An 18384-nucleotide genomic window follows, 5' to 3' on the forward strand; every position below is an offset into this window, starting at 1 on the left:
TACTAAAGCTACAATGTTTTGACACACTGGCTTGAACACAAAATCTGTTTAAGTTGGAGTGACAGCCAAACTCAGAGAATAAAATGCAACTTAATTTATAAAAGTCTTACTCCTTCACTAAGATTGACTTACATTGATTCTCAAAACTCATCACTGAGCAATTATAAGCTTTATGAAAATGCTTAATTATGAATTCCTTAGTCTAATAAAAGAAGAAAATTCATGTTGTACTGAAAGCCTAGCTAAATATAGCCCTTATATTATTATGCTCACTTTAGAATAGGATATAGTCATAAGTTCTAAAGTGATAACTATTCTCCAGAACTCCTCCAAAGACCAAAACTAGGCTAATGCTCAATTAGTAGGCCACACACCTGTGACCTAAGACAGTTTTTACTATGCATACCTTTCTCACCCTCTGCCCCCAGTTCTCCCTGTTTAAACTGAAGCCAATGTCTACACCCCAGAAGTGGCTGCCATACAATAAATCTTTTCTCTGCTCTTTACCATGTCTCTTTATTTGGTAATATATGGGTGAGTGGCTGGACCTAACTAAGGACTCCTGGAGTTTGGACCTAGGATCAAAAAGCTGTTTCACTGGTGGTTCATAACTATAATCCTAGTTACTCAGGAGGTTGAGATTTTAGGGTTGAGGTTTGAAGGCAGCTTGAGTAGACAAATCTGAGAGATTCTTATCTCTAATTAACCTACCAAAACAAAAAAAACAAAGCCAGAAGTGGAAATGTGGCTCATATGGCAGAAAACCAGCCTTGAATAAAGAAAAACAGGGTGGCGGGGGGGAGAATAAAGTAAAGTTAAGCAACAGTATAAGGCTCTGAATGTGTGTATATGTGTGTATGTATACACATACATACACAATATTGACTTGAAGTTGGAGGAAAATAGAAGCAAGACCTGTATTTTAAATCAGTTCCAACAATCTCACGTTTAAAAATCTTTCCTATGAAACATTTGACAAAAATGCATGAAAACATGAACAAAAATTCTAGGGCATCCTGTTGTTTTTGTTTTTGCCGTTTTCAGGACTTGAACTCAGGGCCTGAGCACTGTCCCTAAGCCTCTTTGTGCTCAAGGCCAGTGCTCTACCACTTGAGCCACAGTGCCACTTCCAGCTTTTTCTGAGTAGTTTATTGGAGACATGAGTCTCATGGACTTTCTTGCCCGGGCTGGCTTCAAACCACTATCCTCAGGCCTCCTGAGTAGCTAGGATTACAGGCGTGACCCGCCAGCAGCATTCATATTTTTTAACAGTGAAAAAATGAAGCAATAAATGTCCTTCAAAAGAGAAAAAAAAGTCAATTATGGAAACTCATCCTAAGCAATACTACACAGCTATGAAATAGAATAAAGTGTTTGTTCACATACTGACCTGAGAAAACATCACATTGTAGAACTTTATGTAGAATGCATTATATGATTCTATTTTCAAAACATGAATATAAGTAAGAAAACAAAAGCCCTATTTATCCCTTATGTGGATATTTGGATTTGTAAACTAAAGACCACAAGTCATCAAATCAACAGCTAACAACAGTTATTTCTGGAGGGTGATTATAACACAGAAGAGAAAAAAACATTACACTTACCTTCTTTACTCTAGGACTGAGGTTTATGAATGAGATCACTTGTATATTTTTAAAAGAAAAAAATTAGTCTTTTAATGACTCTTACCTTCACTCAGTTGTTCCAGTGATCCTCGAGAAAGAAGACTTGAGAAAGATTCTACAACAGTGCACTTTTTCCTGTATCTATATTGAACAAGGGGAGACAGGAAATAGAGGGAGAAAATAGCAATACATCAGCTCATTGTCATTTGATACTGAAAGCCCTTTAGACCTTCTTTATAGCTCAGACTTCTAGCTATCAAAAAGAGAAATGGATCCAAGGTACCAGTGGCTTGGACCTATCATTCAACTAAGTAGGAGACTAAAACTAGGAGAACTGAGTGAGGTTCCGGCCAGCCTAGGAAAAATGTTTAAGACTATCTCAACAGAAAAAGCCAGGTATAGTAGCTTGTGCCAGTGTCCTAGCTACAGAAAGTATAAGTAGGATAACGGAAGTATAAATAGGAGAACCAAAGTCTAGGCTGGCCCTAGCAAAAAGCGCGATTATCTCAAAAATATGAGCAAGAGATGGAGGCATAAAATGCCTGCCTAGCAAACACAAGCCCAAAAAAAGGAGTGGGGGGGGGGGGGGGAAGAAGGGAAGGAGAGAGGGAGAGAAGGCAGGCAGACAAGCAGGACAGAAGATGGGGAACACACTTAATTCCTCATCAAAATGTTTTAATTTTATTTAATAAAATTAAAATTTTTTAAATTAATTTTATTGTCAAGATGATGCAGAGGGCATCATCTTGGTATGAGGCCAAGAAACTTTGAAGCTAAAGTCTTTTACATTTTCTTTTCTTTTTTTTAGTAGACCATGGTGGTAGTGGAATTTGAACTCAGGGCCTCATGCTTGCTAGCTTAGCACTCTACTACTATGAGTCATGCCCCCAAGCCAAAGCTGAAGCCCTTCTCTTTAGCTCTAGCCACCCTCAACCACAGAGCTCTCAGTCCTGCAAAGTCCATCCATCTGATCACACAAGCATACAGGTTCAGAGTCATATGTGAAGTAGTCATACTTCTGGCAGGTTTGTAAAGCGTCCTTCATGGCAGAAATGCCATTCTGGATGTCCTGCTGCTCAAACGTCATGACAGCCTGCAACACCACAATGGTACTGTAGCCCAAGGCATGGTACATACTCTCCTTGGCCCTGCAGAGAACACAGGGAATTAGTACATTTCTGTTCAAGGCAAAACATTCCAAGCAACTGTAACCCCTCTGCATCATCTTGACAATAAAATTAAATTTAAAAAAAAAATTCCAGGCTTTGATACTAGCAGATGCATGCCCTGACTTTCACAGCAACTTTTATTCCTTCACCATAATCCTGAAATCACACATACTATGGAAGGTAATGCTATTAAAAGATCAAGTACCAAGAACTTTCCAATGTAAAACTAGGCTGAAACATATGTGGATAGCATGCTTTTCCCTATTTCAGCACAAGGGGGCATGCAGATTCATTTTCTAGGGAAGATTTTAGAGCAAGTCAATGTTTTCCAATTGAATAAGAGGCAGTGTGCTACCCTAAGAGTCAAAATGAGGGATAAAGGCTTCTGTAAATGTATCTTTTGACAGAGAGATGTTGATGTGCTTTTTAAAGACAAATACTATTTAAATTGACCCTTCTCCTCTCCAGCCAAAAGCCAATAGGAGGGAAGGCTTTTGTAATAAATTAGGTTGGCCATGAGTTGCCCTGAACAAAGCAGACTTCAGGATCTTATAGCTGATCTAACTGCAATATCTGAGATTTCTGATTAAAGTAGTTATTAATGAGAATTGCTTTGAAAATGTAAGAATGTTAATTATTTCCAGATTGCCTAGCTAAGAAAGTGTTGCCATCTCTTCTAAACTCCTTACAATTATTATGTGTAATCTTTTTTTTTAAATTAATGCATTGGTTTTGTTTTTAATTTTAAAAAAAAAAGCTTAACAGCCTGCCTCTATGCAAAACACAATCTACAATATTTCCCCCCTGGAAACAGATGAAACAGCCACTGGTGATATGTAGCTTGTTCTGCACAGCTCAAGAGAAATAACCACCACAAGGCATAACAACCACTCAAAGTTAATCATGAATTGTGGTGCGAAACCTCAGTTTTGAAATGATGGGGAAGATAAAAGGGATGGGGAGGGGCGTTTTAAACTGTGCTATATGCATAAAAATCAGAGAATATAAAACAGGAATAAATATAGTCCTGAATGCTTTCATTTTATATTAGCAGCAAAGTGTCAGCTGTGGAAAATAAAATCAATTTTTTTTTAGTAAAGAATAGAGGAAACGGGTGGGGAGGCTGAGACAGGAGACACTAAGAGAAATAAACAGGGGGAAAGACAAGTAGGGAGAAAGATAAGGGGAGGTGCAGAGCAGAAAAAGACAGGGAGAAGTCTGTGGGACCAGACTGACTACAGAAAGGATTGTCTACTAGCAAATTACTATGTGAGATCTAAATGTCATCAAAGAACATGACTGGGTTTGAAATCATGGTACAAAGGGCATAAAAACTGCCTTTGGTGTTTTTTGTTTGTTTTGTTTTCTGTCTGAGAAACGATGACTCCTGACTTAGGGCCATCTACCAACTAGGAAAAGGGTCAAGCTAGGTATCCCAGATTCCTCCATGTGTACCTATGTCCTTTGTCCTGAGCCATTTCTCAGAATAACTTTGCAGTCCTCTTGGAATTCAGGAAGGTCCAGACTACCTGCCAGATGTTAATGACTCCTATGGAGCCACTGGAGTTTGGGCCTGGGGTCAAATCTCCAGATTCAGGAACTGGGTCAAGCTACAGTGATGACTGTGGTCAAATGGAGTCTGAGTAAGAGCTTTGTTGCCAGACTTCAAAATTAAGAAGAGGGGAATATGGCCTAGTGGCAAGAGTGCTTGCCACCTACACATGAAGCTCTCGGTTCGATTCCCCAGCACCACATATATGGAAAACGGCCGGAAGGGGCGCTGTGGCTCAGGTGGCAGAGTGCTAGCCTTGAGCGGGAAGAAGCAAGGGATGGTGCTCAGGCCCTGAGTCCAAGGCCCAGGACTGGCCAAAAAAAAAAGATAAATAAAATAAAAAATGAGTCTCCTTGTTCTTAACCACATTTATAAAAAAAAAATTAAGAAGAGGAGGAGAATGATGAATGAGGTGACTTTGATCAAAATGCATTGTACTTATAAACTGATATGTTGAGTAACAACTTTGTAAACTATTTAAAGATAATAAATACATAAAATTGTAACTCCTCTGTAAACTACTTAAAGATAATTTTTTTAAAAAAAGAATATATATAGTATTAGACTAAGGGAGAAAAAATCAAGAAGCACAGATACCAATTAGTAGAAAATCAGCCTGTTATGGGATTGTGGCCTATAAAACTTGGAAATGGGGCTGGGAATATGGCCTAGTGGCAAGAGTGCTTGCCTCATATCCATGAAGCCCTGGGTTCGATTCCTCAGCACCACATATGTAGAAAATGGCCAGAAGTGGTGCAGTGGCTCAAGTGGCAGAGTGCTAACCTTGAATAAAAAGAAGCCAGGGACAGTGCTCAGGCCCTGAGTTCAAGGCCCAAGACTGGCAAAAAAAAAAAAAAAAGAACTTGGAAATGGCAGGATATGCTGATAAAACCAAAACCTGCAGAAAAACAAAACCAAGGTGGGGGATACCAAAGAATAAGGAAGTAGGAGGGACAAAACAATGAGGAAATAAGGATAGGACAGTGAGCTTTTGGTTTCACAACTTAACAAGAAACAGAAACTCACTCAGAAAGCCATTTCATTCACACTATTAAACTCAAGGTCAAATTCTGTAATGAGGAAGATGGCCAAGGTGGCAAATAGGGGCTGAAGTGCTATCTTCCCCAGGGTATAGCTATGTCACATGCTTTCTTTCTCTTTTATTTCTTTTCTAATAAACTTTTCTATTTTCACCTATATTCATCTTGCCTGAATTGTTCTCTTTCTAGAAACAAGGACCAAAGTTTTTTAGCTACCCTAACCTTTCCAATAACATTTTTGGTGTGATGGCTGGGAAAATTAAGTACATCTTTTTCTGACTTGAACTCATTGAATGTTACAGTACTATTATAACTGAAATTATCTAAGTTGTTTAATGTCTTTATTACATAAATACAGAACCCCAATAATATCCTGTTATCCTAAATGCCCTTTGAGCACTAAGATTAGAATATTTTAGTTCTAGCCTTCCTCCTCATTTCAAGGGAAATTTTTTCAATGCTATTTAAGAACACAGCCATAAAAATAACTCACTCAAGAAAACAAAATTGAAGCCCTATGAAACTACATAGATGACAATATTTGAACAAGTAAAGAAATTAAAATAAAATTAATTACCATGGACGAAGCAGTTCTAAGGCATCTGTAAACTTGTTACTTAGAAATAAGTTCAATGCCACTGCACATTCTTCTAGGCCACTCTTGAGATCCACCTTAGTTGATGATGAACTAAAGATCAGGAAACAAATAGACATAATTTCTATAACTTTTACTATTACTGTGTTGTCCCAAAGAACACACACACACACACACACACACACACACACACACACACACGTGCGCACCTCTGGAGATGTAAAGAAAGGCATACATAGATATTACATGTATGGGGCATCACAGGAATGAAAAGTGACCACTCAAAATTCAGAGTTAGAATCTCGTATACCTTCTTCATAAGAGAAAGGGAAATGGAGACTATGAGTATTTTAGAGAGTAAATAATTTTTTTGAAAGACAAATGGGTCTGAAATCAGACAATAACTTCAGACAAAGTCCTTCCAGTAAACTCTAGTCTTCTTTCTATCTGTTTATGAAGCAAGATAGACACAGATGAGGAGATAGGAAAGTTAAAATGAATATATTTTAGCAAGTCCACACTCAGACATTTGAACCTGGAAGTAAAACTGAAAACACAACAATTAGCTCCCTTCAACTATAAGAAACAACTTAAAAATGCTTTTCCTGGGCCCTGTGGATTAACTAAAATCCCCTACTTTGTTATCTGTGTCCTTTGATCTAAGCTAAGCTACTCTTCGGTGCAGTCACTTCAGGTTTTACGTACGTATATTTTATCATTATTTATAAGTAGTTGTACAAAGGGGTTTCAATTGCCAGAATGCACCCCATCTCATCTTATTTCAGAAGCAAAAACAGAGTCAGGCCAGATTAGTACTTGGATGGAAGGGCTGCAATCACTGTGGGTACCAGGAAAGAGAAAATTCGCTGCTAAGCATCTTGTGTGGAAGGCAAACTGCGCCTCAAACAAGCAATGACTTCTTATCCTCTTAAAGGAAATAGCCCAAAATTCAGGACACCATCCACCAGGTTAGCCCTGTGCCACCTTCTTCCTATTCTATTCCAGTAATGAGAGCAATGACTTCTCCAGAACTGCTCCAAGAACAAAGACAATGTTATGATCAACCAGGCTTTATCTTTGACTTGGGACTATTTTTTTTTTTTTTTTTGCCAGTCCTGGGCCTTGGACTCAGGGCCTGAGCACTGTCCCTGGCTTCTTCCCGCTCAAGGCTAGCACTCTGCCACTTGAGCCACAGCGCCGCTTCTGGCCGTTTTCTGTGTATGTGGTGCTGGGGAATCGAACCTAGGGCCTCGTGTATCCGAGGCAGGCACTCTTGCCACTAGGCTATATCCCCAGCCCGACTTGGGACTATTTTAACTGTACCTTCTCATTCTCTACCCCAACTCTTCCTAAATGTAAGGCAGCTTTCCAGTCACTCAGTCCTTTTGTCTTTCCAATACATCTGCTTTTGATTAAACCTACTTTCTCAGTTTATCAATGCCCCTCTCTCTTATTAGCCTATAAAAAGGATGGCTGAGCCCATATGACTGAGATATCCTCCAGAACTGAGGCTTCAGCTAGAAATTCTGGTTATACATCACTTTTTTTTTTTGGATGCCAGGTTATAAGAAGAGAGACACAAAGGGGCTTTTGAAATCTGCCTTAAGATGGTAAGAAGCTACAATGCTCTTTGAATCAGTAGAGAAAGAAAACTAAAAAGCATGTCTGGCAAAGAGAAGTCCTAAAACTCACCTATGTAGGCTTAGGCCACATCTCCATGTTTTAGAATAATAAACAGTATCCATCCTGACCACCCAAAACCAGTGTCTCTAATGAGTAGGGGTTGCTAGCTGATTTGATATACTATTTCTCCAAGTCAGAGCATATGGAATCTTCCTTTGATGATTTTTAAACTCATCTCCCATCTCTGTACCCTAATAGAAAGTGCTTTTTCTTTCCCCACTTTTTTCTATTTGTCCCTACTTTATCCTATTACACTACAATAAGTCCTTGCTAAAACTTATACTTTGTGAGACTCTCCTTTTTTTGTGAGACACCTTGAAATCCTTTCAAGTTCCTAAGCTTTCATGTGGAAACTGAGGCAGAAAGAACCCTCACCCCTTACCAGGTAACAGTTATTCTTTAAGACTGAGTTTATATGGAGGGGGGGGGCTCATACATCTGCATTCTTTCTGGAAGATAGAACTTCAAAGTTCCTCTCTGTGCTTCTGGAGAGACAGGAGAGGGGCGGGGCAGGTCAGAAAGAACTTAGATTTGAGGCAGGGTCTTTACTAGTCAGCATGTTAAGGAGTTATATTTTGACATATTTTCTGAGTCCCAACATTAACTGTATGAATAACATACCTGATCTCAACTCTCTTGTCTGCAAAATAGGACCACTGCAGCCTATTCCATGTTGTGAGGAAGAGACAAACTGACAAATAATGGCCATCCTAGGCACTAAATGGATGATAGTTCCCTCCCCAGAAGGCCAAGCCCATGGATATAAGAACTTCATTCACAGGAGAAAGGGAGATTTTGTTTTCATCTGATTATCCAGGGAGCAAAATATGCTTCGGTCGAAAACTTCATTGTCTAGACTCTACAGAAGAACCTAATAGTAATCTGATCCTAATTCAAATTTAGTTCAAGTTTATTCCTCTTCAACAACCTAAAGTTCTAATGTGTTGCCTGGTATATCTATAAACCTATTTCTCCCTCTTTTACCTATTCCTATTGCCCCATCAAATCTTTACCTAGAATTTATTCAATGAGCACTTATTTGTGAAACATACACATACACATACCAGGTGCCTTTCTAGGTATACACAATACATCACTGAACAAGGTACACTGGATCCTGGCTATCAAGGAGAAAGAAAGAAAGACATACAAGTAGACAATTAGATTGTAGATATAGACATCCTCTGAAACGACTAAAATCATCTTAGATTAAGATAAGCAATCCAGGGTAGCACTGATTTCGATAGAAGGGTGGGGGTTACGTGCAGAGGGTCAACATTAATGAAGATGGTGGTAGGAAGTCTCCAAAAAGGTGAGATCTGAGTGCTAAACAATGCAGTTGGTCATGAGAATACCTAGGTTGGGGAAGAGTGAGAATTACAAATTACAAATGCAATGAGGAAGAAGGAAGCTATAGTAGCAGAGAGGATGAATTTTATTCTAAGAACAAAAGTACACTGCCTCAGAAATCTCCACTCCCTTTCTAATCACTCCGACCCTTAACTACTAGACTTTTTTTCCATCTTACCTCTTACCTGATATCTCAGTCTTCACTCCCACCAGTCCTCTCTAGACTACAGCTCATCTTTTGCTACCAGTAAACAGATACCAATCCCCTTGGCCAAACAACTGCCTCTGCATATGAACCGGCCAGGAGAATATAATACACCTGTCCCATTGCTCATTACCTCCAACACAATAAACTCAGCTATATGTATGTGTGTGTGCACATGTGTACACATGCCAGTCCTGGGCACTCTTCCTGAGCTTCTCATGCTCAAGGCTTGCACTCTACCACTTGAACCAACTCCACTTTCTGCTAGTTAGTTAGAGATAAGAGTTTCTGGGGCTGGGGATATAGCCTAGTGGCAAGAGTGCCTGCCTCGGATACACGAGGCCCTAGGTTCGATTCCCCAGCACCACATATACAGAAAACGGCCAGAAGCGGTGCTGTGGCTCAAGTGGCAGAGTGCTAGCCTTGAGCAAAAGGAAGCCAGAGATAGTGCTCAGGCCCTGAGTCCAAGGCCCAGGACTGGCAAAAAAAAAAAAAAAGAGTTTCACAGACTTTCCTACCCAAGGTGGCTTTGAACTGCAATCCTCATATCTCAGCCTCCTGATTACTTATGATTATATTATAGTCATGAGCCACTGATGCCCAGCAAACTCGGCCTTTTTAAATAGTTTACTACAAGTTCACTTCAAATTCTCCCCTTCCCCAGAATACTAGTGCTACCAAGTATCCTGAATCTTTCATCTTGGCCAGGACTTCACTTAGAAATACTTGTTACTCACCTTTTCCAAAACTATCACATAAATTTTAAAAGGCTTATCACTTCGGTCCTGAATTCTGAAACACTCCTCATAAATGCCTTCCTATCTATTACTGCTGTGATTTCATGATTCTCAAGCTCTCCAGTTAGAACCAACTAAAAAGCTTGCTAAAACAGTATGTTGGGTCCTACCCCCAAGGTTTGGGGTTCAATAGGCCTGGAGTAAGCCCATCCTAAAAATAACAAGAGCAGGAGCTGGGCACTGGTGGCTCATGCCTGTAATCCTCAGCTGAGATCCAACAATCACGGTTCAAACCTAGCCCCAGTAGACTCTTACCTCTAATTATCCACCAGAAAACCAGAAGTGATGCTATGGCTCAAAATGATAGAATACTAGCCTTAAGCAAAAAGAGCTCAGGCACTGTGCTCAGGCCCAGAGTTCAAGCTACACAATCAACAACAACAAAAACAACAAGAAAAAGAGCAGGAACTAGAGGCATGCATATCTTCGTAGTAAAGCACCTGCCCAGCAAGCAAGAGGCTCAAACACCATAACTACCAAAAAAAAAAAAAAAAAAGGAAGGAAAATTGGCTTCTCACAGCTGCCACGCGAGGTTTAAACTCTTCTGTGTGGGAAATCTGAGTCTACCATATCTGTGCAACCAATCAGGTACGACAAGTAAGGCTATTTAAAAATAAGCAAGTGGGGCTGGGAATGTGGCCTAGTGGTAGAGGGTTGCCTAGCATGCATGAAGCCCTGAGTTGGATTCCTCAGCACCACATATACAACAACAACAACAACAACAACAACAAAAAGCCAGAAGTGGCACTGTGGCTCAAGAGGTAGAGTGGTAGCCTTGAGCAAAAAGAAGCCAGGGACAGTGCTCAGGACCTGAGTTGAAGCCCCAGGAGTGGCAAAAAAAAAAGTGTTTTTCAAGAGAGCATGGCATGATGTAATGAAAAGATTCCTGGACTGGAAATTGGATAGCAGCACTGCCATTTTCCATAGAATGTCTTAGCCTCCTATTATCTTTGAAATGCTTGAATGTTTTCCCATTTCACAACATGTACAAGTAAAACAAAGGCAACGGTTGCTATGAGCATGTTTTATGTACTTCCCTATTCTGTGTGAATTAATCACCATATGAACTCTCTCAGAAACTGCAGATACTCAGCCCACACAGATTCCAGACCTGGCTGAGCCCTGCTCAACCCTGGCTGAGTCCCTTTCTTAACATGGGTCTTTGGTGAGGTGAAAACTCCTTTCTACTTCCAAATTTAAGTAAATATGTATTTTAAGGCAGAAAGAGTATTTTAGCCTTCTATTTTCAAAAATTACACATTATAACAAATATATGCCATAAAAATTTGGAACTATGCTACCTTTATCTCGTATATGCCAACTCATTTAATTATTTAATGAGCTGGAATGCAGAAAGCCACATTTATAGTAGTGGATGAGGATGTGGGCTCTGGAGTCAGATCATTTTATTCATTTTCTGACTTTACCCTTCACTATGTATGACTGTGGCAAGTCATTGTTTCTTCCTTAGAAGTCAGCATCCTGAGACACTTAGCTCTGCCTACCTCATAGGTTGTGCTTAGAGTACAGTAATAAACATGATGTGCTTAGAATAGTAATTACCGTGTGTGTGTGTGTCTGTGTGTGTGTGTGTGTCTATGTGTGTGTATGTGTGTGTGTGTGTTAAGCACATTGATTCTAGGGCTTGAATTTAAGAGCCTGGATGCTATCCCTTAGTTTTTTCACTCAGGGTTAGCACTCTACCATTTGAGTCACAGCTCCACTTCTGTCTTTCCCACAGTTAACTAGAGATCAAAATCTTATAGACTTTCTTGCCTAGGTTGACTTCAAACCACGATTTTCAGAATTCAGCCTAGGATAGGCTAGATAGCTAGGATTATAGGCATGAACTACCAGTGTCCAGCTACTGACACTATTTTGTAAGTAACCAATTTGTCTTCAATAATTCAGAGCTGTCACATACCTAACAGTTAAAGGAATGTAATAATAACCTCTTTGTTCATTTATCTCATCATTTGTGTAACATCAGACAAGTTAGCAATGGTCAGAATGGAAAGGGAATAAAACACTGGCATGTAAGAAAAGGTGACTAAAAGAAAGCTCAGAAAATCTAAAGTCATGTTCCCTAAAGAGTTATGCTTATGTGGCTGGGAATATGGCCTAGTGGCAAGAGTGCTTGCCTCTTATACATGAAGCTCTGGGTTCGATTCCCCAGCACCACATATATAGAAAATGGCCAGAAGTGGCGCTGTGGCTCAAGTGGCAGAGTGCTAGCCTAGAGCAAGAAGAAGCCAGGGACAGTGCTCAGGCCCTGAGTCCAAGGCCCAGGACCCGCAAAAAAAAAAAAAAAGAGTTATGCTTATGAAAACCTTGCTAGCTACAAGTGTAAAACAAAACACAAAAATCTAGGTTATATTACTTAAAGATTGTTAACGTGTTAGAATTTTATTTTTCATGAAGATTTAGGTATTAAGAAGGGGAGGACTACTATAGATTGGGAAAAAAAGAACACCCACAGACTGGAATTTTCTTAAGTTCCTCTGGAGATAGCTTCTCCTTTCTTCATAATTCTAGAGAGTTCCTTTTGCTTCCAAAGCTGCGATCAAACATTTCCCATAAAGTTCTGACTCCACTGAAATTAGGATCCTAGGTACGATCACAGACTCCAGAACCATTTCAATTATTTATCTATATATTCTGAATCTGCCCTCTGAGACCTTATAACTTATACTGACTTTGGGGGCAAAGGGGTGCAGGAGGTAGGAAGAGAATTAGTGAAGTAGACATCATTTTACAAAGGGGGTTTTGAGCTAATAGAGTTTAAAACTAAGAGAATTTAGCAACTTAAGATTTTTCCAGTTGCTAACTGATTGATCATTCTTATAAAGGCTGCCATCTCATATAAAAGACTTTAAATATTAAATAAACTTTTGTGTATTTCTCTTGTTATCTGTCTTTTGTTACAGATGTTTCAGCTATGAACCCAGAGAAGGGAAAGAAAGCATCTCTCCTCCCCAGCAGTAATGGTACCTAGGAATTCATTACTCCTCCCACACCCAGATTACTGGAGTAAGGAATTCACTAGATTAACATTTCTAGACTCTCTTCTTCCTTCCTCATTTTCCGCCCCTGGGTGAGGAGGGAACCATATGAATGTTGAGTTGAAAGCAAAAACTAGACATAAGTGACTGAGCCTTTTCTTAAAGGGAAAGTAATACATAAAAGTCTGTGACGTACTAGGCTAAGTAGGGCAGGCTATGCCACCCCACTGCACTCCCATTCTCACAGGAAGCCTGAAAACTTACGGATTAATTTTCATGTAAGGACAAGTCAAAAATCCCATTTGTACACACATTCAAAACTACATCCTCTCATACAATCTCTGAAGAAAAATGTTGAGAGTTTGATCTTCTTAGGTTATTTTTCTTAAAAAGCCAGAGCTTGATATGTGGATTCCTATAAATAACTTGGACTCTAATGTCTTTTCTTCCTAATCTGACTTGTTAATAAGTATAAATATAATAAGCTGTTCTTTAATACATTAGTATGGTATGGTTATTTATTTATTTATTTTGCCAGTCCAAGGGCTTAAACTCAGGGCCTGGGCACTGTCCCTGAGCTGCTTTTGCTCAAGACTAGCACTCTACCACTTGAGCCATAGTGCCACTTCCAGCTTTTTCTGTTCATGTAGTATTGAAGAATTGAACCCAGTGTTTCATGCATGGTAGACCAGCACTCTACCACTAAGCTATATTCCCAAGCCTATGATAGTATTTTTATATTGCCCAATGTCTCTATTAAAATTAACTTATTTTGAAATGGCTTCTTGACAAACATTGGTAACTACCCTGATTCATCCTACTAATGTAGATACTGGACAACAATAAAAAACTAGGTCAACTCATTGGGCAAATGCTGGGCTGGGAACATGGCCTAGTGGCAAGAGTACTTAACTTGTATTCATGAAGCCCTGGGTTCAATTCCTCAGCACCACATATATAGAAAATGGCCAGAAGTGGCGCTGTGGCTCAAGTGGCAGAGTGCTAGCCTTGAGCAAAAGAAGCCAGGGACAGTGCTCAGGCCCTGAATCCAAGGCCCAGGACTGGCAAAAAAAAAAAAAAAAAAAGCCTCTCATTGGACAAATGCCAAATAATTAACAGGGAGCAAGCAAGAACATGGAAGTACAGCAGGAAGGTGAGATGCGTATCGAAAAATCTATTGCCACTTTCCACTTTCCTGAGGTCTGAGTTTTTCTTTCCAAGAGGAAATGGTATCCATGCCTTAACTGCATGGCTAATATACCCAGAGCCCTTCTAACACAAAGAAGGAGATAAAAAAAAGAAGCCGAGCTAAATTCTATAATAAAGGTCTAGCCCATCTGTCCTGAAATATTTTTATATATGTAATAAAATACACATCATAAAATTTACTCTTAACCATCTTTAAGTATATAATTCAGTAGTAGGATATTCATATTATTATGAAATCTCCAGCTCTTTCTTCTTGAAAAACTGAAACTCTATACTAGTTAAACAGCAATTTCCTCTAGCCTGCCTTCTTTACTAACCAATCCAAGATTCTCCCTCTTCTCCTGTTAGCCTCTTTTCAAAATTTGCCACAATCTTAATGGGACTCAGCCAGTCCAGGAAAACAGGGATATGGAGAGGAGTGAGAGGAGAATGGTGTCATATTCTAAACGGAGTTGCCTTGTCTCGCCCTTTCAAAACTGATCAGAACCGGGAGGCCAAAAGGAATAGTACCTGTCCATTTTCCTTTTTTCTGCCAGCTGTATATATGTATACATATTTATCTTAGCCTCTGACTGGCTACTCCAAGCTGGACTACTAGCACTAAATACTTCCTTCAGTTATTCCTGCTTCTTTGTAATTGACCACAATTGGGTTTATGCTCCAAATGGGACTTTTCTGGCTTATGCCCAGGGTATGTTTTATGTCATCCATGCTAACTAGCTCTGAGAACTTGTCAGTCTTTTGCTTGATCTTTCCAAAAGTCTCTTTTAACAGAATAATATCTCTCGCTGAGGTCACCACCTGGGGACTTGAGGTTCAAGGCCATCATCTCTCTACCCTGCTATGCCAAGCTACAGAGGCTGGCCAGAGGAGACCATAGCACCCTCTGGCCCTGATGACCATTCTCGTGGTAATGATGAGGACTTTTGCCAGCCACACTGAACGGTACCAGGCCATATGGCAAATCAGGGGCCCCTGACAACTTCGCCCCCTTTCAGCAGGAAGTAGTTTCAGAAGAAATGACCAAATGACCTTCGCCCATACTCCCAGCCTGGTGCCCTCCTGTGTCTTTTTTTTTTAAAACAAAAGAGGGGGGGGGACAGCCCCCATGACTAGTTAAGGATAGCTATGCTTACATTAAATATCTTAAGAAATATCTTAAGAAATTTTAAATCTTCCCAAATCAGTGTGGAAAGGAGCCTTGTATGTGCCTTTCCAGATTGGAAAATTAAGCCCAGAGCACTTGCTCTGGAGAAATGTCTTCTTCTTGCTTTCTCTAGGAAAACAAGGACCGTGCCGGATTTCTTCTGCTCTTCCATGGGAATATGGAAAGCCTGCCTGCATACAACAGCAATAGCGGTAAACGACATCGAAGGCAGCCAGCTTCCCTTCCTGGCTTGCTTTCTAGACTCTTCCTTGAGCGTCTCCCGTGGCACAATGTTTCGCTGTGGCAGCGTCACCTGCAGTTTTACATGAAAACTAAAGAGAGGTTTTTACACCATTGTTTCTCCTTTTGCTCTCCCCCTGCTGCTTATCTTAGGAGGTCCCATTGGAGGGAAATAGGAGCTGAGGGTTTTGACACTCTACCTCAATGTTTCATGATAAAAATGTTTTAAAAAGTAAGTGCAAAGGTTTAGCGCCTTGCCCTCAATGTTTATGAGAAAAATGTTCAAAAAAAATAGGCGTTAGGATAGTACTTTGCTCAATGTTTATGAAAAAAAATGTTTTACTAACTGCATATGTTAAATTATCAGCTGCTGTGAACTACCAGAGTTGCCAGAACTTAAACCTGCTTCTACCTCACCACCAAAAGAGGAATGATGTCTGCATTTATCCTGAGTGGCACGGAAACTGGATAAGGACTCCAACTTCTCTGGACTGAGCCAAATGGATGGCCCCTTCACCTACCCCTTCCTTTTGTGGAAAAGGCCCCATATGTATCTTATGTCAACATTTGCCTTATGCCTACATATGCCATATGTTTACAGCATCCCCTGCTTATTTAAAAAAACAAAAGAGAGGGAGATGTAGGGGACAGCTATGCCTTTAAGACCTGGGGTGGCTCTAGCCACTCCCACCTCCTTCCAGTTCCGAAACCCGGAAGAGAAGCCGTGGCGAGCACCTGTGTCAGGATGGTGCCGGCGGAGCCAAGAGGTCTCCGCCTCTGCGGGAAGTTCCGTGACATCACCGTGATGGACACACTCGTTAGCCTATCGTTGGCACCTGGCCAGTCCCTCTCCTTTGCGCGTCACTGCTGGTATAAGTGTATTTGCCCTCCCCCTTATTAAACCAGAACACCCCCTGAGGGTTCTCCGAGCATCCACGTGCCTCTGTCTTCCTTGGGAAGTATAGGGAGTGGGCAGGGCGTCTTGCCACCACACGCTAACCGAGGCTGCACATGACCTTCACTCCCGCAGTTAATTCCTTCTGGCCAGAGGATGCGTTGAGGGCGATAGAGGACCACACGGAAGGGGTGGACAGGCCCAGGACCTCCACGTGGATGGAGGTAGAGCTAAGCCCGACACAGGCTGGCTTTGAACCATGATCCCCAGATCTCAGCCTCCAGAGGAGCTAGGATTACAGGCAATGGGATGCCAAAAAATGTATATATTCAACCCCTTCCTTTCTTATCTCATCCCAGCCCAAAGACATTCATTGAATCCCACTCATTTCTATTTAAAGCAACTGCAGCAACAAAGGTAACTTTTCCTCAACCTGGCTTTGCATCCTAACACACAACTTCTCTGCTATAGTTTTCATCTGGAATGTTCTTCAAAGTCCCTTAGGTTAAAGAGTGGTTCTCTAGGGAGGTGCTATCCAAAGATAATAAAATCTTTAAAACATGGAACATAGTGAGAGGTTTTTGAGTACTGAGAGGTGTCCTTCAAGAGGACTGTGAACCCCAGCTCTCTCCTCTGGTCTCTTCTGCTATATGGCCAGAAGTGGATGGCTTAGCTCTGCTGTGCTCTCCTACCAGTATATATTGCTTTGCCACAGACACAAAAGCAATGGGACCCAACTCATCATGGGCTAGAAACTCCAAAATCTTGAGCCAAATTAACCTTTTCACTTTATCTGAAGTACCTGTCATAGTAACAAAAAATGAACTAAGACATTCACATCCTTTTCATTGCAAGAGTATGAAAAAAGTTGACATCTTTAGCCATCACAGCCAGGCTCCTGCCCCATCTTCCTTAGTTCCCTCAGAGTAAAACTCCTCTAATGAACTAACTACAAAATGCAAAGGAGGATACCTTTCAGCTTGTATGCACACAGACCTCTTTGTAGTACCTAGCTCAGTGAATGAGGCTCCAGAATTCATCTCTCTCCAGCATATCCCCCCAGATTCTGTCCTGTGGCCATCACCTCAGTCTTCCTCTGTCTCCCTTCTTAACTCTTCCTGGCACTCACTCACTCAGCAATCCTTCACTGTTTCTGTCCCCAAACATTCTTCCTCCACGCATCCCTTCTCTTTTGCTGTGCTCTCTCGGTAATAGCATTTATGTATTCAACAAGTACATATATGCCACAGATCCCAATCTTAAGATCCAGCTCAGTGTTCCTGCCCACATGCCTCCATGATTGTCATGAATCTATTACTGGTTTCTGTAATTTTTATTTTATTGCACCTTTCAAACTCAACATTCTAATGATATAGTAGTTACCCCAAAAACCTACCAATGGAATTACAAAACTACTGTAAGACAGGAACACATCTTTCTGGAAAAACAAACTCAGATTAGTATAAGTAGAGACACATGGAATAAAAAAGTAATGAGGAAACTAGGCCAGTGGCTCATACCTATAAACCTAGCTACTCAGAACCTAAGATCTGAAGATTGCAGTTCAAAGCTAGCCCAGTCTGTGAGACTTTTATCTCTAATTAACGACCAAAAACCAGGAAGTGTAACTGTGGCTCAGGTGATTGTATCAACTTTAAGTAAAAAAAGCTAAGGAACAGTGCCCAGGCCCTGAGTTCAAGTCCCAATACCAGGGAAAGAAAGAAAAGGAAGTCACGCCCCCCAAAGTTGAATTTATTCTTATTGTTATATAACACCATGATATATAATTCATGTTCTTCCCTAATTTGCAAACAGAACACTGTAATTGCCTAGGCCCCACACCTCACTGGTTCGTCAAACACAAGGCACTTC

The 18384-nt window shown here is 40.6% G+C and overlaps 1 protein-coding gene across 1 annotated transcript in view; it reads right to left on the minus strand.

Moving 5' to 3' along the window:
* The window catches only part of Ttc39b (tetratricopeptide repeat domain 39B), a 109251-nt gene that overhangs the window by 35127 nt on the left and 55740 nt on the right, over positions 1-18384 (minus strand). Inside the window, exons 4-6 of the mRNA XM_048352164.1 lie at positions 5967-6077; positions 2645-2776; positions 1693-1769 (exon numbers count right to left, since the gene is read on the minus strand). Of these exons, the coding sequence (XP_048208121.1) occupies positions 1693-1769; positions 2645-2776; positions 5967-6077 (320 nt within the window). The remainder of the gene's footprint in view (positions 1-1692; positions 1770-2644; positions 2777-5966; positions 6078-18384) is intronic.

The sequence above is a fragment of the Perognathus longimembris genome, chromosome 1, assembly GCF_023159225.1.
Source record: "Perognathus longimembris pacificus isolate PPM17 chromosome 1, ASM2315922v1, whole genome shotgun sequence".
Classification (NCBI taxonomy): Eukaryota; Metazoa; Chordata; class Mammalia; order Rodentia; family Heteromyidae; genus Perognathus; species Perognathus longimembris.